The sequence below is a fragment of the Anopheles ziemanni genome, chromosome 3 (genome assembly GCF_943734765.1).
Source record: "Anopheles ziemanni chromosome 3, idAnoZiCoDA_A2_x.2, whole genome shotgun sequence".
Taxonomy (NCBI): Eukaryota; Metazoa; Arthropoda; class Insecta; order Diptera; family Culicidae; genus Anopheles; species Anopheles ziemanni.
In genome coordinates, this window is record NC_080706.1 from 12,626,868 (window position 1) to 12,653,347 (window position 26,480).

Genomic DNA, 26,480 nt, shown 5'->3' on the forward strand with positions numbered 1-26,480 from the left:
CATCCACCGTTTCCCTATGGTTGCTATTTCGCTGTGGTTCGTTTGAAAGTGTTCAACGACACGTCAGTGGCAGCGATTCGTGGGCAACAATTCACGAATTCACGGATCTTCTCGGCTAAAGGTCATCGGAGAAGTGTTCCCGCACGCAGCAATTCGTCAATAGAAGCTGCGTTGGCACTTTGGTCGTCATATAATCTCGTGGTGGTTGTATTACCATGCAGTCGCGGCTGTGTTCAACCTAACCTCGAAGCTTGGGAAAGGATTCGAAGGAGAGATAGAGCGAACGAGCGCGAGAAAGTGACGGGAAGCAACCGGCACCACTTGCAGCGGATACTACTGACACCGGACGACGTCAGGACGATTGGTTTTTGCACTGCATCATCATTGTCATCGTCATTTGTGGCACCAGCAGCATCATCATTCGGACCGGTTTGCCTGTGTTAGTACAGCAGGATTGGGCTGGACACGCGGACAACGCCGTTCGTAGAAGCGGTACGAAGCCAGCCGAGGAAGCAGTACTTCATCCAGTGTGGATCCTGTTGTCTAGAAGCAGCATCGTCGTTCGTTATCATCCTTCCGTTTATTCGTGACTCGTGATTGTGTGTGTTTGTGTGTGAGTATCGCGTGTGTTTTTGGGCGAAAGACGAACACCAACGATCGCTCTCTCCTTTTGGCCGGCTTCACACGGAACGCCGACTCGGTGGTAGTAGCTCCACCACCAACGACAAACCAGAGACTACGGCTTACAAAACTCCGCGAGAGTCTGTGGAGCAGACAGTGCCAAACACACACACAAACACACTGCTAAAGGGCGACCGTGCCGGGAGAGCAGCAGCAGTAGTAGCAGGACTTTTGCGAGCCACCCGAACGTACACCCGAACCGAAGGAGGAATGCCTTCCCTGCAACAGGTGAGTGTTTATTTACTACCCTCTTGGGCACGGTGCCCTTTTGTATCCCTTTTGTGTCCAACCCGTTTCTCCAGTGTCCTTCACCACCACCACCACGAGTGCCTCTTATCTACGCTGGCACCAGAAGGCACATAACGGTGGACTCAGATTATCCCTCGCTCGGCACGTGGCCCCACGCTGTGTCGCTGTATCAGCTGAGCCAGGGTGTATTGGGACGATTTATGCTCCATCCTCCTCGCGTACGGGATCCCCATCTGGGTCGTCTGGTCGCCATTGACACCGGGAGAACTGGATACCGAAAAGTGGGAGGATATTGGAGGTTACGATATTTCCTTTCTATGTCGTTACGTACACCGGAAGGCAGACTATCCTTCCACTTATCCTATTACGATCAGATAGTGACTAGGGAAGGTTGGCCTTTTTTGGGTTGGGTGTGGTATGATCGGGTGAGATTTTGATTTGCTTTCAATTCGGAAGGAATTGTTGGTTTGACGAAAGGAGCTCGAATGATTGGTCGTATAACTGTTTACATCACTGGATATAGATGTTTTACGTATCGCTGTGGTTTTGGGGGATCAAACATGCGTAATTCAATACAATACTATCGAAAATAATCTCCTATTTTTATTTAGGGCAATTAAGACGAACTTCTTTGTACAGATGAGGGATGTTTCTGACTAACAAACCGTTTTCATCAACCTCTGTAAGCGATGAAACTTAATTCCAAATTCGCACTTTTTGCGGGCTTTTTTACCATCCCGCTAATAGAAACAACTTAAAATGTGAAATTTTAGGGATGAAAATAACTACTCCTAGACTCATTTTGAAATACAAAACAACTGTGTTTGCTCACTTCCATTATATGTATAAGAATGATTGTCAATTTATTTTATTTTCCGCACTCTAATTTGAAAACCTGTTCAATTTTGCTGTGACACCTGTACATTTTGCGTGAAGATGTACTATACTTGCTGTAGAGAAAAGTCCATATATTTATTCACCCTTTGAAGCGACTGTATGTGAACCATCATCATCGTGACTGTTAAACTTTCTTTCGGCAATGTCCGCAAAGCCAAAGTACCGTACACAACCGTAATGAACCTGCTTTTTCTGCTCTCGTTCACCTTGCCGCGAACCGACGGGGCTGTATATTTTACAATAATAATTAATCGTTGCCCAATTGGCGAAGCACTGCAACTTTTGGAGGCTTTCTGCAGAGTGTGAAACGGAAACCTAAAATTGTACTTAATTGGCTAGCAATCTGCTGATGCTTTGTATGTTTGTGCCTTATTTCGTTTGACACGTCACTTCGTCCGAGCGGTTTAGAAAAGAGCTGTCTAGGCTAAAAAAAAACTTAAATACAAATTACGGAAATGTCTGAAGAAATTGCAACTTTGATGTTTTGAAAAGCTATTTAAAAGGTATTTACTAATTCAATTTTTTAAAGTAAACTTCCATCACTAAGCTATGTTCCAATCGCTATAATAGCATTCCCCGATAAAAAGCTACGATTTCGCAAATAATTCACACAAATACGACGAGCGTGCACTTGATCAGTTTTTTTTAAAGCTTCCAAAGGCATTAGCTTCTTTGTAACCCCTGCTAGCACGGGGGAAACAGAGATGTTGTGCGATATTATTGTGGTCGCCACTTTGGACTTTTTGTTTTCGGTAAATTTTCGGAACACTCCGTTGAGCGTAAAATTTATTACAATTTTTAAGCATCGCCAACCACAGCCATACGGCGCTGTTCGCCACAGTTTCGTCGTGGAAGCAAGCGCGAGCACGCATTTTTTATGGGGGGATGCCTTCGAATGGCGTCGTGACCCGTGGATTGCTGATGGTGGCTTCACCAAGACCTGTTTTTTAGCCTCACCCAACACTTTGTGTCTTTCTCTTTTTTCCGGACGGAAGGAAAATAACCTATCACCTGATAGAAATCGGTCGATGATCTTGTTGTTTTACGGCTTTTTGAGAGCTTAGATATATAGAGTTGAAATTTATAAAAAAGGCACGAAGGCTGGAACAGTGTGTACATTTATAGAATAAATACATTTTTTCTCTTAAAACAAACATAAAGTCTGTTCATACACAATAAATACATTTTTTCTCTTAAAACAAACATAAAGTCTTATATTTGATACATACTCGATGCGAGAGCGCCGATGATATACGTTTCAAATTTTTAAATGTAGTAACATTGAATAAATTGTGAGATATTTTTTTATTTTACATATTTATCATTGTCAAAATATGTTTTATTTTAACTAGTTTTGTTTGTTATTTCCTTTCGTGATTGGATTTTATGGATTTGTTTTATTTTATTTCAAAGACTCGTTTAGTTCTCCATAAAAACCCAACAAACAAAATATGTTTATACCTATTTTTGATAACTAAGCCTATCCTAAGGTGTCCAACTATGATGTCCATGGATGTGTCTGTGTGTGTGTGTGTCACTGCCAGCGCGTCAACGAACTACAGGCTAAAGTAAAAGTTAGTCTTTCCGCCGCATCCGACGCGCAACGGCATGTGAATTACAACGATCTTGTTTTAACACCCTCGTAATTAAACTGCACTCGATTTGCCATGTGGGGGGGTTGTATCACAAATATTAATGTCAATAAAATTAAATATACAACGGCCCCCTTCCAAGTTCAGTTTGATGTGAAAGTTAAGTTTCCCGTTACCCGCTGAACCATCTGGTACACGCAGGACATACCGTTCGGGTGATAAAAACTTTCGTTTCCCGGAACCACACCTATCGCTGGAGGAAGTTACAAATTCCGTTACATGAAATCCGGAAAATAGCGATGGCAGACGGGTTTGTAATTGAGGACAAACAGGTCGTGACTGCAATAACATTTGCGGAGAAAGTGGCATGAACTTTGTTGCTTCAGTTATCACGTGGTGGAGTGTAATAACATTTTCTTTTTTCTCCAATCTGAGCGTTGGAAAGTATTAGTACATTATGCGGTTTGACTATGGTAAGAATGATTTTTCCTCAAACAATTGGCTTAAGATAAAGTAAAATGATATACTTTAGAGGTAATTTTCCTGCGAAATAAAAATTAATTAAAATTTGTATAGCTGTTGCTGGATGCACTTCCAAAATCAATTCATTCCGCTTCATTTGCTTGTTTAACTATTTATTATTCATTGATTTTAAACAGATGATATTGCTTGTATGTATATTGCAAACGAAGAGGATTTACTTCCACAAGCAGCTCACAAGTGGTATTGCTTTTGCAACAGCAAATAAAAATACATATTGCCACCTGCGTTGTTCGCCGATTGGAATGAATGACTGCTTCCGGCAGCCGTCGAACGTCTGTCATATGCGAATTAAAATGATTCATGTCGGCGCAATCGTCACTCTGGCCAGAGCGGGGAAATGGATTACACTTTTTTTTCCGAGCGGTACGTCGCGACCGATGGATGCAGGTTGGCGTGCATTTCCCATGGATGCATTTTCCTCCGGAACCACACAAAAGTATCGAGAAAAACTATTATCCTGCACCCCGACAATCCCCTCTCCCGTCATCGAGTGGTGGATTTAGTATTGAGAAAGGAAAACTACTGTTCACACTACTGTTAATCCACCCAGTTCCCCGACGGGAGCCGATTGGTGAGTGAGAATGTGAATGCAACATATCAGAGTATTTTCTATTATTTTTATTTTGCCTTCATATGCTTCTTAAATCCCTTTTCCAAAAGGGAACAGGATGTTTAGTGGGATAGCTTCCGGGTTGTGGAAGTGTATGCAATGAAAGCTAGTCGCTAGTATACGGAAAGTCATTTGGTTAAGTTTTGATTTAATTTGTGTTTTAAATCATAAGTGTTTAAGTACTTCAATGAAAATATTTTTATGATCTTGTTTTTTTCAAGCCTTGCCTTAGGCTAACTCCAGATTACTCCAGACTTCACAAATGGCAACGGTATTACGTCATAAGCTCATATGGCAGATGAGAAACGTTTGCGGATACGTGCTGTGTCCTCATGGAGATAAGTTTCACCCACACAACACAACTATACAATCTCGTCTTACCACCCTTTCGGTTGATGCCGGTTGTGTTGTACGATTCCTGATGGGAAATGGTGTAAATTGTGTCCCATAAAGTTGTTATCATAAATGCATGGGTATTATTGTGCCACCTACACGTCTGGCTTCGACTGTCCGGTTGTGGTCGGGGGTATGTGTAAATTTACCCTACCGTCCTACGCAACAAATACTACACTCGAGTAATACTTGCTGGTCGCAGCTACAACTCCCTACACGTAATCGAGTGGTAATGGAACATGTTGCCGAGTTAAGGTAGTATAGATGATGAGTAGTAGGATTGGACATCACCCTGAGCCATCTATTCAGGCAGTCCTCGACAATTATGCGGCGTTGAAACCGTCCCAGGGATGGAAAGCAAAGTGGACGCACTGTTCGCAGCACCGTTTATTCAGTTAGTAGAAATATTCTCACCAGTCACAGGCGATTGTGCCCAGGAGCAGGAAAAAGGATACAGAGCCCTCACCACCCTCCTGTGACGGTTAGGGCATCATACACCTGCCGGACTTTCATTTCCCTTAGTCACAGCTGACAGCTCGATGATACGCGTCTGGAAATGAACCTGTCGGTCGCCATGGTTGTGCAAGCGCTGTCTGTCGCCGGGATGGAGAGATTTTCCGGCGAAAATTGGCTGCATATTGGCGGAGAGGGTTAACTTGAGCGCACCAGCATCTTCTAGCCACCGTCGGGAAAGCTTTCCGTCAATCGGATATCATCGTTCGGAGGACATGCGGGGGTGTTGGTCCTTGCCTTTCGAAGACTCCGAAGAAAATTTTGCATCCAACGTGATGTAAGCGTGTGTGTGTGTGTATGGCAGAATGAAGTTGAATGACATGAGATGTATGTTTGACGAATGGCAATACTGAAACTAGATCATTGCAGTAATAGTCGTGCAATAACCTTTCAATGTTTACCCTTTCTATCTAAGAATTGCGGTGTAAGATCATTGTCCTGTTACAACTTTTAATCGGAACAAGATAAGAAACACACGTTCCAAATGCCGTAACACTAATTTTCTCCCAATAGTTCAAAGAGCATAACGCAACGGAACGCAAATGAAACCGTACCGGCGTAGTGATTTAAAGTCATAGATCCTAAGATGAAACATCATTTACATGTACTTACAAATGTTGCTTGGAAAATAAGAGTATCTGCATTACATAAGTAACCTTATAGGTTCAAACATACTCAAATTGACGTAGCTGATAACATTAGCAGTGCAGTTTGTCTACTATAATTAGAGTTGAATGACCATTCACATTACTAACGAAATGTAGTCGTTTAGCTATTCCATCACAACATTCTTTCTCATTCAAACGTCAGGTTTGACAGCCCTCATATTTTCGTTTGTAATTTGTGCCATGAGATTATAGATCTCAACAAAATCATGTTTGGAGAGGATCTACTAGTCTGAGTATAACTTCATCTGAACAATTGAACCATTTGCTTATTACTGTTTGGTTCGTTATATTCTTTACAGAGAACACCGCTATTATAAATTTTCCTAATCGGTTTGAAAACGCTATTAAAGGGAAAGTGGATGCATCTCAAAGCAAGTGAATTGCAACTTAAACAATAATTAATTTAATTTCACTAACAAACCGCGGTTTGACTACGATTTACAAGAATCCATAACACATGATGATCCACTCCCTGATCCTGACAGAACAGCTACAAAGATAGGTAACGAGCTGGGTATGTGTGTGTGTTCCATCTCGCTTTTAAGACCAAGTTGCATTTGGTTGTCCTATTCCCTGCACGTTGCACACAATTGCATACATAGAGTGTGTGAGTGTTTGACAGAGTCTCTACTAAACCGTGATAGCATTTCCTCTTTAATCTCACACTCTGGCCTGCCATTCACCCACCTTCTCACAATCACATTTTTGAGCTCTCTTCTCCTCGCCGGTTCCCTCCGGGAACGCTCGAAGGAACCGTTTGCAGATGACGACAATCGGCCTGCTAAAGGGTGAGCCAAGGGCGGGCCGGTACCGAGTGTGGAAGTGTATCGACGATATCACCAGCCCAGCCCGTCCCTTGAACAGGATGCAAACGGGAAGCAGCGCGTTTCCGACTGTTGAACATCCTGTTGCACATCCTTTCTGCTCTGTTTTGCTTTGTTCGAGCGTGTCGCTCTCACGACTCCCTTTCCTTCTTTCCCCAGTTGCCTTTTTTATATATACATATATGTGTGTGTGTGTGTGTGTGTGTGTGTGTGTGTGTGTGTGTGTCTATCCCTTTCTTTAGCCCCTCTGTTCTCCCTGCTTTCCCAACATCAGGAAACAGAGCCGCTGGGCCGGAGAAAAGCGTTCTCCCCGTTCCCCCCAGTGGTATTGGAATAGTTTCCCCACCGTTGTGCAGTGCGATAGCGTTGACGGGAGAAAACGCGCCCCATATGTGATGCATGCGCATTTCACTGGTGTAGGAAAACTAAGTTGTTCCTTATGCCTACCGAATACGCACGGGAATGGGGACTTCGACTGGGGAGCGTTCAAAGGCAGGTAAGTCGGAGGCAATCAGTGTGTTCCTCTTGTCCCGGTAATGCCTTCACCTGGCGGGAGTCAAGGCTGGATACACGGAATGGAAGGATGATACGGGAGCGGAGGACTATTTACGATTGTTTCGCTTTTACTTTTCTCTATACACACGGTGTCGTTTGCAAGCAGCTTGTCTTGTGAATAAAAGAACTGAATAAGCGCCACAGTTGCGCCCTAAACCGCCGACTCAAGGAAGCGAGCGTACGGCAAAAATCGCGTTGTTTAGAAGCGAGAGGATAGTTGTGTCAATTTTACACGTTCCACTTGGCACGCGGTTAAGAACATCGCATTGTGCCGCTTGGTTTGGTGCAGATAAGCACAGAGGAAAATGCCATAGAAAGCGGTTCCTGTTTGTACGCCGTGCTGAAAGTACCGCCTTGAAGTTTGGCGTAGATGAACGTTGGGCGTGGCAGATATGTGCAACTATCTTCTAGGAGTCTCCAATGGGAATCTGGCAACGAGAAACGTACCTCGTTTTACCTTTACATGATAGTTGCGACGTTTTTGGGTGAATGCCTGGATTAATTTGATGAAAATAATTTATAATAACGAATAAAAAACTGCTCGAACCTTTCATTTTACTCATCTGCTCTTTTTACCGACCTGAGTGAATGTTTACGTTTAGAGTGTTTAATTCCCCAGTCAGTTAACAACCAATTTAATTCTTTAGAGATTCTCATTGCCTTTTGGTACAAACAACCAGGCGCCTCCATTGCGCCACAAACAATCTCGTACAAAATACAAATTTTCCCAGAGTGACCGGTTGATAGAAACCAAGCCGTTAGTGGCGATGGCCACCGGTTGACAATCTTCCCCATTGGTTTTTCTTCTACTTTAAATAAAACATCCGGTTTGTCGTTAAAAGCATCGCCTTAAGTTGATTTACTCTGACATTTTCCGGTTCGGGAGGGTTTTTTTTCTTGTTCTTCTGACGTAAACACTCGGGCATAAGATGGACGGTAAACGTTGAAACATCTTTCATTGTCTTGCGGCACATATTTTTTTTTAATGATGTGTTGCCCGTGTCATCATAGCTCGTGTAGTTTCGTTTCCCTCAACCACGCCAGAATGTGTACCATCCTGTTCTCTAACCCAGGGGTCGCCAAAGTCCGGCGCACCAACTGATATTGTATGGCCTGTAATAAAATGTTAGTGCTTCATACTTATTTTTTCCCCAAAACGAAGGTTAAAATTGTTGGACGAGTTGTTGTCTCGTCCAAAATCCGACGGCAATAACTCGTTTACTTTGCATCCAAAATAGCTACATTCAAGGAATACAATTTGCATACCCATTTCGAACTACAATAAGGCTCACAATATTGAAAACCCATCGAAACTGAGTTATTTTAGATACTCAGAGAGTACGCCAGTAAAACTAAGATATTTTTGAGTAATTTGTGTACAATTTCAAGTACAATTTAAAAAAGCAATTAACAGTACAATATATCAAAATGTATATGTTGATCAGAATTCAACGAGAATGAAAATGATTAAAAAAAGTTCAACGATAAAAATTCAAATATGTTTGCTTATTTCACTCTTTTTGTAACCTTACTATTTAGAAAGTAGATACTCCATTCAAAAGAGATAAGTATTACTTTAGAAACATTAAATCATCGCTTAAGGTATCTGACCCTCCCGTTCGGTTTCTCTTTGATCATCTGGCCCTTCTATAATCGTGTACCGACCCCTGCTCAAAGCCAACGCGTGCACCTTATAATCGGAAGGAAAAAAAGAGGATGTAAAAAGAGCTATTTAATCGAAAATTGTAAAGAGAACTTAATCCTGAGTTAGTGGGTTTGCGTTCTTCCTGGAATATTTTTTTCTGCATTATGTTAAGTGATTACGTATCCAGCTATTCGTCTCGAAACGTTGTAACTTAAAAAGACCTGCTTCTTCCTTCGAGCAATGTTATCCCACTCGAGGGTTTCTCGGCGCATAAAACAGTCTAAATAATCACACTAGTTTGGTGGTCACCACACTCGGAAAAGCCGGTAAGTTAAGTAAGTCGTTTGGCATTTCAATTTGTTGCAGTAGTACTGGCTTCGAACGTTTTAATCCGGCAATTTGCTGTCGTGCAGAGTATTAAACATTTGCATGGAAGCTCATTTCAATTTCACACTCGTCCGCTCGCGCTAGGATTGTTTCATTTGTGTCGCGCCCTGCCCATGCGTTTCGAGATCGTTCTCTTCAACCAAAGTTGCAGTGTGTCTGTGTGCGTGCGTGTGTGTGTCGAAAGTCCCCTCAGCTGTTTGGTGAAGCTGTCCGGGCCGTCGCGACATGGCCGTTTCTTAGATTTGCTTCGGTTGCGACGAAAGTTTCGAGACCGAAAACGGGTGGCATTAGACGGGAAACGTTGGGGGGGGAGGAGGAGGGATGCGGGGAATATGAGCATAAGAACGATGCTGTAGTGTATAGGTCGTGTCGTGATTGGACTTTTACGGCATTTTCGGCAACTTTTCCACAAGGACACACACCATTGTCGTCGCTTCAGCAAATACGAAACCGGGGGAAAAAACAAAAACATGTACAGAAGCACGTTTGGCCCTTTCTCTTTCTATATCTGTCATGTCCCTTCGCCCCTCCTCTTCGCCCTCCTGTACGACTCTTGCCGGTGTTGATGTACAGGGTTACATTGAGGGTTTTTTTTGTTCTAGGTTTCATATACGTATTTCGAGATGTGCTTTCGCACTCGAGTCGTTGGTCAAAGAAAGCAAAAGTAGTTTGCCCAGGGGCTTCACCGTTTTTGCTCCCTCAAAGTAAAACGACCATTTTATTTTCCACTTAAAGGAAATACATTGTCTAACAACTCAACCATTTTTATTTTACCTTCAATGTTTAATAAACTCGTGAACATTTTCTAAAAAACACTCTGGTGTTAAAATAACGAAGCGGATTTCCCAACCCGTACGCAAAATCTGTCACTTCCTGTGCCGATGCTTGCCCCGTTCCGTCGTCGGCGCGGGTAAATTTATGCGAATCGGCCGATCCACTACCAAGCAACGGGCATCTGCATGGTGCTTTGGCTGCTGAGAAAGGCTGCGTGAGAACATCCTTTTCCCGGTCGGTCGGTAGAGGCGGCTTCCGGTGAGGTGGGTCCTGGGTGGGCCGGTAGAGAACATTGGAATGACATTGTGGCGCCTCATTTGATGCTGCGTTGTTTTGTTGCGCCGCTGCGTGCGTCCTTTTTTCCAGCTTTACATGCACGCGACATACGCAGCGACCATTCCGACGGGTTTAGCATCCGAAACCCTGGCGGTGGTTGTTGCCGGAGGTGGGATGAGAGAGGGAGGGGCGGTGATCAAGAGACGTGCAGAAACACCGAAAGTAGGCTGCTTAACTATGCCGCTCTCGTTCTGCCCCGAAGTGGAAGTGAGGTGGAAGAGAGAGCTCGCAGGAAAAGGCTGGCTAGGTCCTTGCAGCAGAGCACAATCATCCGGCGGCTCATCCCTCAGCGCTTTGCCAGCCGTGTGTGTGTGTGTGTTTTTTTTTTTTTTTTTTTTTTAATTTGTTACGCGAAGAGGAAATCTTCAGTAAGACACCCCACACACTAGGGTAGTGTGGGGCTTTTACCCACTAAAACCTCTCCTCGACCACATCCCCTGGGAACTGCCGCAAGGCTTTACTTCCAGGGGGGGTTGTGCTCCCGCACACGGCTAGCGATTGGTCAGTGGCTCCAATCCGTCGTCAATGCCCAACACGGGCCTGCCTCTGCTCCTCTCTCCACCTTATCTGCAGCTTCGTCGCAATCGTCCGCATTCCAGCACCAACTGCCACCCAGTTTTCCTCCGAAGCACACATCACTTGCGTGAGGTTTCTCGCCGTCAGCACCACTCTGCAGCTCTGCACCATCTCGACGCGTTCCACGCGGAAACGCGGACAAACAAACAGGACATGTTCTGCGTCCTCCACCATCTTGCTGCACCAGGAACACCACGGGGCGCTGGCATGATTGAACCGATGCAGGTAGGACTTGAAGCACCCATGACCGGAGAGAAACTGCGTGATGTAAAAGTCAATCTCTCCGTGTTTTCTCCCTACCCACGACGCGAGGTCTGGGATAAGGGTGTGTGTCCATCGTCCCCTGCCAGAACTGTCCCATCTGCTTTGCCACTTCCGCATCGTCTCCTGCTGAACCGCTGATCTCACCGCACTGGAGCTGCCACCTCCTGCCGCCTTCCGTCGATAGCACTCCGCGTCTTCCTCCACCAACAACCACGTGGGCACCATCCCTGCGATCACCGCGACTGCATCCAAGGATATCGTCCGGTATGCACAGCTTACCCGTATAGCAAGTAACCTATGCACCCTTCCGAACCTCTCCTGGTACGTTGTGGCGCTCAGGGCGTCTGCCCACACTGGTGCCGCGTACCGTAACGCCGACGTAGCCACCGTCGCTAGAAGGCGGCGTTTACTGCTTCTGGGTCCTGCGGTGTTCAACATGATGCGCGAGATAGCTGCTGCAGATCGCGTTGCCCTCTCACAGGCATACTCGACGTGTGCCTTGAAGGAAAGCCGGTCGTCCAGCATCACTCCCAGGTACTTCAGCTGCCGCTGAGCGATGATCTGGGAATCACCCATCCAGATAGACGAAGACTGCCTCTGCTTGTGGCTGCTCACCAGTAGATACTCGGTTTTGTGGTGAGCAATCCCGAGCCTGTGCTGCCTCATCCACGACTCAATCCTACTACAGGCCTCGGCCGCAAGGATCTCCACTTCGGCTGCGTCCTCCCCAAGTACAGTCAAGGCGATGTCATCGGCGAAGCCAATGAGTTCTGCACCTTTGGGGAGGTCGAGTTCCAGCAGCCCGTCGTACATAATGTTCCATAGGGTAGGCCCCAGAATGGAGCCCTGTGGAACACCTGCAGTTATGGCCATGGACTCCTGGCCCCGCTCTGAGTCGTAGACTAGGCGACGCTGGCTGAGGTAGCTCGCGAGGATCCTGCACAGGTACTCGGGTACGTTGTGCCTGCGCAGAGCTAAACCGATCGCGTCCCAGCTGGCACTGTTAAAAGCGTTCTTAACGTCGATGGTGACGATTCCGCAGCAACGATCTCCCGTCCTCTTCTTCTCGTACGCTGCTCTCGCCTTCCCCACTACCGCAAGGATTGCGTCCACCGTTGATCTCTTCTTGCGGAAGCCGAACTGCCGGTCGGAGAGTCCATTTTGACCCTCAGTGCAAACGCTGAGGCGGTTCAATATGACTCTCTCCAGCAGCTTACCGGTTGTGTCCAGCAGCCCCAGAGGTCTGAATGAAGGAGGGCCGCCCATGCCTTTCCCTGGCTTCGGCAGAAGCACTAACTTCTGCCTCTTCCATATAGCCGGGAACTCTCCCGTTTCCAGCAGCCGCTGAAACGACTCCCTGAACACTTCCGGATACGCCTGCACCGCAGCTTTCAGCGCCACATTCGGAATTCCGTCCGGTCCCGGAGCTTTGTCCAGCTTCAGCAGCCTAACCGCGTCCAGCAACTCCTCGATGGTCACCGGCACTACCCCCGCAGACAGCTCATCAGCTGGTGACGACGATAGGACACGAGTCGTGAGATCGTGCTGTGGAAACAGCTCCTCTATGATAGCACGAAGTCTGGTTGGGCACCTTTCCGGCGGGTGCTGGCCCTTCAGTTTATCCATAACGACCCTGTACGCGTTGCCCCACACATTTCTCTCGGCTTCGCGACAGAGGTCGAGGAAGCACCGCCTTTTGCTGGCTTTGATCTCCCTTTTCAGGGCCGATCTGGCAGCTTGGTACACCAGCTTCAGCTCCTCCCGACGCACTTCGGAGCGGGCTCTCAGCTGTTTCCTACGGGCCGTGGTGCACGCCGTCCTTAGCTCCTTGATGGCTTGGTTCCACCAGTACTTCGGCCGACGTTTCGAGTTGGATGGCCTCCTCCTCGGCATTGTGGCATCACACGCGTCCGATAGGACGTCTACCAGTTTAGCGGCACTGGTTGGTGCGATGCCAAAGCCCCCGAGGCTTAGAGCCGCCAGGAACGTGTCTGAGTGGAAGCACTGCGTCCTCCATCCTCCCGTGACCCCATATCCGCTTTCTGGTGGACCACGAGTATGTCCCACCGAGAAGCGAATGGCTTGGTGGTCACTGAGGGTGTCGTCCTCTAGCACTCTCCAATCTGCTCCTGTTGCCAGCCGTTGACTGCAGAAGGTCACGTCCACTATAGATGACCTGCCATTTCTCCGAAAAGTACTTGTTTCGCCGTCGTTGAGCAGCTGCAGATCCAGCATCGCGAAGCACTCTGCAACACTCGTTCCTCGCTGGTTTGTGGAGTTGCTACCCCATTCCAGCGACCAAGCATTGAAGTCGCCCCCGACGACCACTGCTCCTCTACCAGCTAGCTCCATCGACAGCTTGTCCAGGAACTCCTCGAATTTCACGACCGGCCAGCTAGGGGGAGCGTAAACACTGCAGCACACGACAGAGTTAACCGTGGCTACGACAAACCCCTCGTGCTCACTGCAGTCGACACTCTGGATAGGGTACCTACCCCCGGCTAGGATCGCTGCCTTTCCCGTCTTGTCCACGACCCAGCTAGGATCATCAACGGGCACCTGGTACGGCTCCGATAGCAGCGCCACATCCACCCTCTCTTCCACCAGCGTTTGCCACAACACCTGCTGAGCCACCTCGCAATGGTTGAGGTTGAGCTGGATCACCTCCATGTGCTTCTCTGTTACGAGCGCGCCTTGCAGTCCGGTCCTCCCATACGATGGTTGCACCTATCTGCCGGGCATAGAACACACCTCGGCTCCTTGCTGCAACCCCCTGCTCGATGGCCAGCTTCTCCACACCGCATGCAGGTGTTCGAACGATCCGGCCCCTTGCAGCTCCACTGTTGGTGACCTAATCCCCAGCACTTGAAGCACTCCTTGGGTTTTGGGACCAAGCGCAGGGGGCATACGGTCCACCCAACTCTTATTTTTCCAGCCGCCAGGATCTTGGAAGCAATGCTGGAGGCCACTTTGATGGTGGCCTTTTGCATACCTCCGTACGCCATGCGCAGCTTCACCTGCACATTCGTGTCCTCAATGCCTACCTGGGATTTCAGGGCCTCCACAATATCCTCGGCCGAAGTCACCTCGTCGATGTTGCGGCACTCGATGGTTTGGGATTGGCTTAGCATTTTTACCTGCCCAGCGTCCCCCACCGACCTTTGCAGCGCTTCCTGGCACTTGAGGTCCGATGCAAGCACCCCTCTCTTCAGCTCAATGAGGAGCTCATTTTTTTGGGTGCGCCTCACCCTATACACATTCTCCCCTAAGCTTTTCAGCTCAGGGTCGCACTTCACACGACGCAAAATGTCCGCGTACGACATCGCTTCTTTTGCGTCCACAAGTATGGCGTCACTTTTTTGGCTCACTACTCTTGGATATTTCGGCTCACCTTTTCCCACCACTGGGATCGTTTTAACCTTCTTTTTGCGGCCATTTTGGGTTTGCCACCCCTCTGCCGCCTTCACCTGGTCCCCACCTTTTGGCCTCTTGCTGCTTTCCGTCTCCTCCTCGGGAGATCTTAGTGCCCGACCTCTCTTGACCGTGCCGATCGAGGTCGGATTTGGAGTCGGAGCAACCGATCCATCCCCGCTGGTAGCACCCATCACTACTGCACTTTCTTTGGTGCCCCCCTCTAACTGCTCGTTCAATACGCGTTCACGATGATAGGCAGTTAGCGCCGCCACTATTTGCACTGCCATTCTTTTAATGTCTTTGTGGACATTGTTCCTGTCCTTTGCAAACTCGTGGAGGGCTTTCGCCGTCTCCAGCGCTTCCACAAGCCTGCCCTCGTTGCCCCTGCTAACAACCTGCTCCCTTGGGGGTCTGGCCACCGGCGTTCCCGCCTGGGTGCTCGAAGCAGCCTCCCCTGTTCCCGTCTTGGTTTCCACTTCTGCAGGTGGCGTTCGTTGGATTTTGCTGCTTCTAGCGAAGAAGGCGCCAATATCCTTCATCGCCGCTCCCAGCGGATTATTGCTGCCCTCTGTCGCACTCATCCTACCAACATTGCCGGATGACCACGGCCAGGAGCTTTCCAACCACCCTTTGTAGACAGGACTGGTAAACAGGCGATCCTGCCTTCACCCACACTAAAGCACTGGACACTTGCCGAATCACTTAAGCAAGCGCTGGCCTGCTGGCCAAGCGCGCTTTGTTTACAAAATTTCCACTTCACCGGCCCTACACTCGCTTCACTGCATTCACTTTCACCTACGAACAGTGTTATCTCGCGCGCGTGCTTAAAGGATTCGAGTTTTGAGACCGAACCCACGACGATAAAAACGTTTTCGACTGGAGCCGATCAAACGGCGTCCTTTCTCAACGGCGTCTTACAACTCCCCCCACTCCAACTGTGTGTGTGTGTGTGTGTGTGTGTGTGTGTGTGTGTGTGTGTGTGTGTGTGTGTGTGTGTGTGTGTGTGTGTGTGTGTGTGTGTGTGTATGTGATTTTCGTTTTTCGCCTCCATTGCGAGTCCACACTTCGAGGTCCTTTAATCATTCCTGTAATCAGGCTCGAGCGCTCCGGGCCAACCGTTGCAGGCCTCGAAAGTCCTGCGGCAAAATCGCACGCAGCATTTCCACTCTGACGTTTTCCGTTTGGGTGTTGGACGGACCGTTCGGACCGTCCTTCGGTGGTGTGCAGCAATCCTTTGAACCGGCCGTAAAACTGAGGTGCTTCAAAGTATTCACTAGTGCTTTGGTGCTTTCGAAAAAAGTTAGTGACTATTGTTTCTACATTTCTACTGTGAAGGTGAACATTCCAGAGAGGCGGATTATGTGCCATAACGTTTGCCTGAAAGCGGTGACTTAAAATTTCGAACGTACAATTCAAATCATGGGTGAGCATTATTTTCTCGAATCGATTTAGTTGTGCTGAATGTGCTTTGAAATAAAAATAAAATTGTTTGTGATATGTGAAATAAGTTATTTTTATTTTTGCACCTCTTTCAATAATAATGAAATATGCAAAAAAATGTTCTTTCACAGTTTAAATAAATAAAAATATCTAATTCAATTGGCAAACACACACACTTCAAGCTACACTGTTCACCTAACCCCGAGAATCGACCGAGAATTGGATCCGTTCAGCTTTCATTCATCAAAATCGAAAACCTAGAATAAACAAGATTTCGTATGTCCGTATGCTCTCCAACCCCTGAGCTCCCTGTCATTCTTCCGAGGTCCACCTGGTGCTCGAAACTCCTTCCTTCGTGGGGACGGAGGTAAAAAACAGACGGGACATCCCGAGCAAACCTCGCTGATGGCAAAACAAGGGCATCGGTTTCGATTACCACCACCCACATCACAACCACCTCCCGTTCGAGAAAAATATCACCTTGTTTTTCCGAGCACTGGATGATCACAGGCACCACCAGCACACGCACACACGCAGCACCGAACGGCTGCAGCACGAACACCAGCATCGGTTGACGGTGTGACCACTTTCATCGGCGGTCCGCACGTATTTTCACCCGATGAAACGAAAGCCCGAAGGACCTCCGCCCTGGCGCTGGGATTATAGCGATGGGAACGGAAGTGGCAGCACATCCACACGCACACGCGCCTGTCAATGGCCTCGTTTGAACTTCGTTCCCCCCGACGCCGGCTGCCGGATGTGCGATTTGGTTCGCTCTCTTTCGGGCCTCTTAAAGCATCCCCCCTTGAACGTTCCCCGAGGCACACTTTAAAGATAGGTGGTGTGTTCAATAATTTAACACGGAGGATTCACCTCGATTCCGTTTGGTAAAAACCAGTTTCCATTTGGGACCGCTAGGGGCGGACGGTGAGAGGGACAACATTTGCCAGCGATTGAAAAGGCACGTTTAAATGTTGATCGGGACGAAAGGATGTAAAGTCTCAGGGGTGGGTTTAAGTTTTATTTTAGGCCGTGATTCTCCGCAGCGGATCTGCACGCGTGTATGTGATACTATGGGCCGGTGTGAGCGTCGGTGATGAAAAGATAAAATTGCTTTTTCCAACCCCGACAACGCGCTGTGCCACTCTAGTTTTTTTTCCCCCTTCTTTGACCCATTCTGCTCGGCCGAGGGATGGTAACCCTTTGACGATACTTCATTCCCATTCAACCATTCAACCATTTAGCGAAAGGATCGCTTCATCCTCGGTCCGAGGGAAACGGGGCAGTTCCGAAATCTCTTCTCCGGAAGGCAGTAGAAAGGATCACAGACGTGTTTTATTGAAACGTTTAGAAATTTAAGATGTTCGATCTTGCGTGTCGCGTGGGTGAACGGATCTGGCTTCGACGAAGGCGTGAAGGAATGCTACCGAGTAATCACCTTCCCTACGTTCAATTCTCGTGAGTAAATTTAGCATCGATACTGAAGCGTTCCCCGAATCCTATCAACCATTTATTTGTAAATACAAGTTCGGAGTGAGCTTTGATTAAAGAATTGGCCTGTGATGTTTTTTTTTTACATTAGATTTTACTTTTGGATTTAGACTTACATACAGCCGACAGAACGGCGATTTGTTAAGAGTTACTAAAAGAATAGTTCGAATTGTATGCTCGTAAAACCATGTTTTCAACAAGTCGATTACGTTGCCACCAATTTTAACACGTTCCGTACCGCTTCACCCAAATGTGGGTGACAGCAGTTCTAGTTCTAAAAAGTTTTTGACCCATAAATAAATGAAAATGCAATAAAAAAATAATTGCCATATTTTATATAAATTTTTTGGGAAGCTACGTTTTTGCTTGGCCTTCGAAAACAATCGGTTTAACAAATATTATAAACAAATAGTAATTTAAAAAATTGTACTAAAAATTGTGCTAAAACGCTTGGTACGCAACGTGTTAAAGTGATTGAAAATTGTTTTTATCACTTGCCGAATAGACCACAAAATGATTAGGACTATGCAAAATGGGTATCTTTGACTTTTGATCATGATTTATTGAAAAATTAGTATAAAAAAATTGCATATCTAGACAAAGAATTTGACATCCTTTGAAAGGTCCAACTGAATCATATTTTAAGAAAACTAGCAAAAATATCGAGTTCTACGTAATTTGTTAAAAATACACTCTGACTTTCATTCGCCCTACCCTTCCCCTGGTAATGTTTTCCACAATGCAAGGTCACAAGGTTTTATCCAATTGCGAGCAGGGCCAGGCGTTGTTTTATCGACGGTGATTTTTTTTTCATTCAAACATGAAATCTCATTGTTTAAGGTTTGTTGTAACCAGCTCTGTCCACTTACTTCTATTTTAACAGTTTCTTTTTTAAGTTTTAAAACTTTTTTTTTCATTTCCTTGCAACTCACCAACCTTACAAGGAACAAAACGCACCGAACTCTTACAACGACTGTGTGACTCGATGCAGAAGAGGAAAACCCCGATGAGCAGCGGCATCGCTGGCAGTTGTCAGTGAAAACGACATAATGCACGTTCAATCCAGAAGAATGGAGAAACAAGCAGGCACATTGCGGTGGCTTCGGAAAAGCGCGAAAGGGTGGTGGGGGGGTTTCAGCTCCTGAAGAAAGCTGAAATAATGTAACCCATCGGACACCGTCAGGGTTGTGTTGCCAGCAGCATATAGCCCGCCCTTTACACGACAGCCTGCTGGGGCCGTTCGCATCGGAGAGCTGCACAGTAAGCTCGAAGCGGACACAAGCTGCATCATGACGTCAGCTTCTGCTTCCTTTTCTACGTCAAAGGAATTGGGGGGTTTGAGTAACCGCCCCTGGGAAAGGCAACCCAATTGTTTACCTCGCAGCAGGCAAAATGTGAAAGAAATGTTGTCGAGATTGTGCCTTTTTGTTTGCGTTCGGCGATCAGCGGCATTTCCATTTACTACGTTTTTCTTTTGGGGTGGCAGATTTTTCGAGTCCGACAGCCTTTTCCAGTTGGTTGTAATGGTTAACTAAAAAAAAAAGATTAACTTCTCAATGCCGATGTCCATCGAGTGTCTTGGACATTGGGAAAAGTTTCTTGTCCAGCTGTTGTATCTCAGTGATGGTCAGGATGACCCATTAGCTGTCGGATCGGTGGACAACTGTTAAAAATCGTTTTTTTCCACCTGTCGACAACAATTCAGCGAACGAAAAATTACACCACGGAAGTGAACACAATGTTACCAAACTAACCTTGCTTCGATACCGAGCCCAGGGCCGGAAAAATCACGCTTTGCCACTGCAGTAGACTTCTGCGCCGACCATTGTTTTCCCATCGCTACCATTTCACTTTCGTTTCCGCTAGCCACACCCGAACCGACCTTCGATGGTTTTTCAGTCGAAGATGTGTTGCGCGTCCCGGCTGCAGTTGGCAGCAACTCCACAACCATTGAGGTAACGGTACCTTTCCGATGTCCTGGAAGCCTTACCGTTCCCTCCCTCCCCTTGGTAACGGCTTCTCGACGAATGCGGTCAGCGATGCAGAATCGAGAAATTCGCAGAAAAACGAAGCATAGAAAATCAGAACCGAAAAACAAAAATCTTACACCATTACCAATTTTGCGCGGCCCCAAAGGCGGGAAGCATCCAAGGGGATGGAAATTAAAAGTATTAAAAACAATGCACAATTTGTTTCGCTTTCCTTTAGGCGGGGGGAGGTTCGGGGGGAAAACCGTTGCGCCAAACTTAAACCCACCGCGAAAGAGTTTAATGAAACGTTCCCTTTCTGCTGGTTCGTTTGCTCGGTCGACCCCCTACCCCTCCCCACCCATCCTTCCGTCGCGAAATGCTACTTTTTAATGATGTGCCTTTGTGTCTCTTTGTCAATTTCAATTTCGCCCCCGTTTGTGATGGGAAATTGTAAATAAACAGACGATAAGGGTGAAAGGATACGCTTTTCCTCTCCCCCCTCCTCAAAGTTACGAGACGGGCAGGTCGTCGACGGTGAACTTCCATTCTCATTAGGGCAAAGCCTCGGGCTTAGCTTTCCGTCACTCGGAATATTGCGATGGACGCGGGTGGACGTTCGTCATTTGCTATAGGAAAAAAATCGCCTCCCGTGATGACTCACGCTCCATGGGCTGCTCCATGCTGACGCGGTCAGGCTTTTGTGCGTATATTTCTCTCTTTTTCCCCCATCCTCCTTGCACCATCCGCCGGAAGATCCTGGCCCATTTCCTTTCGGGAAATTAAAATAACAAATAGAGTGAAATGAATGCCCACATGGGGAAGCGAAGGTAGCATAAAACAAAGCGAAACCAAACAGGAGCTCATTTGCGCGCACGCACATACCTGGAGTTTCACCTGGCAGGAAAATCGCCGTTAGGAAGATCAAGGATGGGACATGGAACGGTCGGAGAATGGTTCACCGTGGAGCAACGCTTCGGCAGGAAGGAAAAACGATTGTGGCTGGGGAAAGAAAAAAGTAAAACAATTAAAACCATCACTTCAATGCTCGGCCAAAAAACGGAAGGGTAGCGTTTTCCTGTTCGTACCCGGTTTTACTAAGGACTTTTTTTTTGTTGTGGTGGCACTTTCCCGGAGCGAGCGCCATTCATTTACGGGCTTCCGGGATTCGTGATTCCATTTATCATCACTGACATTAGGATTATCATTTCATTCGGTTTGAAACCGGTGTCGGTCGCTGCAAATGGGTCCGGATGGGAGTGTGGGTCTATAATTGCTGAATAAACGAGGGGCCTCTATTACTTGTTGTTTACTGGAGGCTTGGCTCAATGATGACTTCATCACTTGAAGAGGAAAAATAAACGTCAGCTCAGAAGTGAGTCCCACTACATTGTGCCGTACTAAAAAACCCACCGGAAATAAGGAAAGAAAATGTCTACGGGAAGGTAGCATTCTTCGTTCCTCTATATTTCGCTCATCGGTGTGGTTCCTTCCTTCCCGATCATCAAAACCTAGCCGAACTCGGTGCATTTCCTTCTGCGGCTTTCTAACCAAAACTCTTCTCATTTCAGACCAGCTTCAAAGATTTTCCCAGCCCGGACATCGCCAGATCGATGACGGGGCCAGACATTCTGCAGAAGCATTCCATCAACTCGCTGCTGCTGGAGCACAATGAGATCATCTCCCGGGGTCTTCCGTCGCCGATCGAAGGTAAGCATACGTGTCTCACTTTTTTACATTTTTTTTTCTTACACGATTGAGTGCGAGGGATGCACGGATATGCAGCGGGATGCGCGGATTGACTGCTTCCCGACCACAAGTGCTGGCAAGGACAATTGTTCCACTCGTTCGCTCGATGAGTTGTGTGACTTTCTTTCTACGACACGTCAGCGCCACATGGCCTTTTGTCGTAGGTGGATTCGCGTGTGTCAGTGTTGGGGCTACGTTATTTTTCTTCACTCCAGGACCGTCATAATTAGAACAATAGAAGGATCTCCCTTTTTTCACTTTCAGGAAAGCCTGACAATCGTTTGTGTTGTGCTTTTCTACTTTCGATTTTTTCTTTTGCCTTTAATAATGCATTGACAAAAGTAGATCGTACTTGGCTTTGAGTTGTGCGATTATGTTAAGATTTTACAAACACACGGTGGAAATGTTTTCCACCAGGGCAAGCGGACGCGAGACGGGCCAAGTACGGCCAGTGTCACGAGAGAGACTATATAAGGATAGCATCACCGGTCCAACGCGCATTCTTACTCCGCCAGGCGTGTCATCCCTTTCCTCTCGTTCGTATGCAATATCTCACAACAATATCTCCTTCGCACGTTGTATCCTTCCCATTTATGGGAACAAACCCCGTTTTATTATTCATGAAAATGCCCTCTGCCACCACATTTATCTGCGCGTTTAGCGTCGAGCCGATTTTCCCCGCTGTCGTTTGGTAGCGTTGGCTCCAAAATGCTGCGCCTTGCCTTTGCGTCCCGGGAACCTGTCCTTCCGTTCCGTCCGTTGATGTCGCCCCATATGTTGGGTGGCGCTTTCCAAGAAGGCTCCGGTTGTTGTTCGATCCAATCGCTTGGCCCAGCGTCAGCTGGCCATTCTTGGACGCACTTTTAAAAGGGGTGTTCACTTAGGAGCTGTAGTCCCCTGGTCGATCTACTTTCTAACGCCTTTTGTGACTTTGCAATCGTATTTTTATGTTGTTTATGCGGGTGATTTACGCCTGATTCGAGTAGTTTCAAGTTGGTATTGCATCGAGCACTCCGGTATACGTGAAGAGGACTGCCTATTTATTAATACTATTACATCAAGAAAAGAGGATTTTTAAATACTGGAGTAGGTACTTTACATTTGTCCAATAAGTGGTCTTTTCGGTAGGTTAAAAAGATATAATATTAGCGTGTTATTTTGACACAAGAAAGTATTTCATAAGAAACTATTGAAATGCCCAGTTTGGAAAGATATAAAAAAAATGATAGAACACACGAAATCTGATAGCTGATCAGAAAGAAAAGAATTCCAAACCCCGGTCCCATAGCTTTCTTTGCCATTTGGGATTGGGATTGAACGAACACTATCGCTTCGTCATCCGTCGCCATCGTCTCCTTTAGGATTCTAGCGCTAGTTACGAAGCAGAATTAGCTGCCGCAGATTTGTTCGTGGCGTGTTTCCGCTCGCTTCCTGCCTCAACAACTCCACCCGGTGCTAGGCACTTCTAATCCGACCCGACCCCCGATAGTGTCTAGGCGTGTGGTGCGGCGGTATTTGCGGCTTTTAATTTTCCCTAATGAAATGCGAGTCATTAACGATTTCATGGCTTTCGTTTTAATGCGTTCGATGGTTCTGCATTCCGCATCGCATCGGCGAAATAACGGTGGGAAGTGCGGATCGAAAACGTTGCGAGACGCATACGCACCGAGAAAAGGCTCTAAGAGGTCATATATATTTTATCGGTCCGCTTTTCCGCGCATCTTTTTTTTGTGACAGTTTTTTTTACTCAAATGTTGTTGTGGATGTTTTTATTTTGCCTAACACTGCTTAATGTTTTCCGATTTACGATTTATTCTTTGTGTGTGATTATTTTAATTTACTACAAAAAAATCTATATTATAAGCTCGGGTTACGTTGGGAAAAGAGCGCAAATTATGTTGCAAACAAAGCTAGACTCGAAAACATGATGGTAAATTGTGGAGTTCCATCAAGAACCATCCGAAGCAATCGTAGAGAGAAAAGCTTAACCCTAGCCCCGAGAACATGCACATGTACGTGTATTTGTGTACACGCATGAATTACTTACGCACAGCCGAGCACGTGCATCGATTGCGCACCGAGTCATCCTTCCCTTTCCTCCCGGCACGCGCTGTTATGCTGCCCGATGGTCAGTCAGCCGGTGAACTTAAGTTATGCTGCCGGTGCCGCTCATAACTTCCACCCCAAAGGAACGCCTCGGTAGCGACGGCCCAAAACAATCTTTATCCGCCGCAGTGGACCGTCACCACCGAGGGTGAACCGTTACGGGCCCGGGGCCGGGGCGCACGCGACCACAAATCAAACGAGAAAAACCGGTGAGATACGGGCGTGCGCGACCCGAGATCGACTTTACTCCCGCCAGCCCGATCGACCCTTCGACGTTGAAGCGATAACGGACGATCCAATATCCAGCGACCGCTGATACGAGAACGGGAGACTTGGGAAACGTCTAGCCTTTAGCACGAGCCACCGAGTTTAGCAAATTTTTAAATCTTAAAGCAAGAAAAATCTACTAATCGTACAACGATATAAGTTTTTCCCCTTCAGATTTTAAACGAAGGAAAGCAACATAGAAACACTTCTAAAAACCATTCACTTGTGTAAGATTCGAATAAAATTGCTATTATCTCTTGTGCTTTATCAAAACCACATCAGTTTTATGTAAGGGCATTTAGAGTTTTGAATATTTCACCATACCAAATATTTTTGATTTATTTTTCAATGTTTAGCTGAAGTTTTCATGGTGCAATATATGTAATTAATTTTTTAAAAATGTTTTAAAAACTTTAAAACTGTAAAATATTGATCGTACAGTAAAATCTTAACAAAATTTAAAAAAAAAAAATCGAACGAATTGCCATATCTAACAGCTGTAAACCCAAAATGGGCAGAGCTCCGAATGTAAAGTTCGTCGTTAGAACTTCATTTGAACCTATTTCGCCTATTTATATGTTCCATTCCTTGTTTTCGTTACAAGATCGGGTGCATTTTTCGGTTTCTTCCCTATCGTAGGTGTAGGTAGGTAATTAATTATCACGTGTGTTAAAGCCCGACAATAATAGGGTACTGTGCGCGGGTTTTCCGAGAGGGAACTCATGATCGTTTGAGCGAAAACTTTTTCCGACAGATATTTGTCTCAATTCGGGCCTCTCTGCGGAACGGGATTTGTATTTTGTTTTCTTTTCTGAGGTGAGACAGTCCAACCAACAAGAGGGGGGGAAGGGCTGACCGGAGTGCTGGGAGAGATCTGTACGCTGAGATCTTCTTTTCCGGTTTTGTTTCACCGAGTTTGTACCACCGTGCGCAAGGGTGCATGAAGGAAGAAGTGCGTTAATTGGTGTGCCTAGGTGAGTTTTAGCAAGTTTGATAATTAGCCCCGTGTGTTGATTTTGGATGATGTGAGCTACCCGTGCGGATGCGGGGAGGGAGGGTAAGCCACACACTAGCCACCGTAGGATGGCTAGTGACTGATGCAATATGGCGGTGTTTATTTTTTCCCAAATAGATCTGTGGATTTATGATTTTATTGCTTGGATTTACCATCGCCCTACCGTTACGCCAATCTTTCTTGCAAAGTTCAAATGGTAAAACACATTAACGACTGTTGGTAATTGACGACAAAAATAGGGCACAGACGCGCCACGAAAGCACCTGATTATCTCACCATATGAACCGCGGGTTTCTTGGTGCCAAAAGTTGTGCCGGTGATGGACGGAATGTACGGTTAGTTGATTATTCATATCAACATCAAATGAGCGGTGCTACCTACATTTTTTTCCGGCTGTTTTCAAAGAACACACACACACTCTTAGCGGCAGTCAAAATAAGGTGAAAATGCGCAAAAGGCCCCATGATTTTCGGGGGGGGTTCGGCAAAAGGGTGTGATTTTATAATTAATCTATCTCGCCTCCTTTCCTTTTTATACGCGCGTTTCCCGTGCAGCTTTTACCGTTGCGTTCATAAATATTTGTGAAAGTTTGACACGGTGTCGTGATCTTACGCGATCTTGATCTCGCGGACTGCTCGCGTCGAGCGGGTTTGATGTTTTAACCCCATACGAGTAACCATATGTAACGGTGAAGACGCGGATAAAGAGTTTTGTGAAATTTGAGTTCAAGAAACATAAAAAAATAACTGATGGTCAGTGAAAGGCTTTTATTCACTCACTCACACGGGTACGGGTTAAGTAAATTTTCAAAATGGTCTGAAATCGACTCGTGTGGGTGATCATAAAATAGTAAACGAATTGAAGCACTCATCCAAAAAATTAAATGTTCAAATAAGTGAAAAATATAATTTCCTTCAAATAGACCATTTTTTTTATAACTTCATAGGATGAAACGGTCCTATGGAAGTAAACCCAACCCTTCTGTGTTCTGTAGCCAGTTAGGTTTCGTTCATTTTCACCCTGTCTCTTATTATCAACTGTTCTTCACACTGTCGGCACCTCTCCAAATTCGTCCACAGCCCAAAGCCTATATCCAATCTATTAATTATTTACGCTTCTGTGGACAGACTAGTGTATGTTTTGTGTTTCCACTCTCGTAAGCTACCAGAGTGTGCGTATGTTTGCGTTTTACCTCGATTCTAATTCTATCTCAAAATATTGTAAAATAAGTAATTTTAAAGTTTTCTTTAAATTTAATTTTAATATTGAAATTCACAGAGCGTTTTCGAAATACTCCTGCGATTGTAATTAATTATTCTCTGGATATTTGCGCTGCATCCCCTCGTTAACGTTCACGGGTGCAAGACCATTTCAAATTCTTGTTAGCATCTCACCCTTCAATGACTTATCATCGGAATGACAATTACATTCTGTTGGCGGCTCGAGCCGTCGGCATCCTTGTGTGTCTTGGTTCGAACGATTTCTGCAAGAAACTAGCGCTAGGGCGGGGAAAAAAATCTCCTA

The 26,480-nt window shown here is 46.3% G+C and overlaps 1 protein-coding gene across 1 annotated transcript in view; it reads left to right on the forward strand.

Moving 5' to 3' along the window:
- The first annotated feature begins 784 nt into the window (after positions 1–784).
- The window catches only part of LOC131284095 (neurogenic protein mastermind-like), a 35,365-nt gene continuing 9,669 nt past the window's right edge, over positions 785–26,480 (forward strand). The window contains exons 1-2 of the mRNA XM_058312950.1: positions 785–909; positions 21,391–21,529. Coding sequence (XP_058168933.1) covers positions 892–909; positions 21,391–21,529 — 157 coding nt within the window. The 5' untranslated portion in view covers positions 785–891. The remainder of the gene's footprint in view (positions 910–21,390; positions 21,530–26,480) is intronic.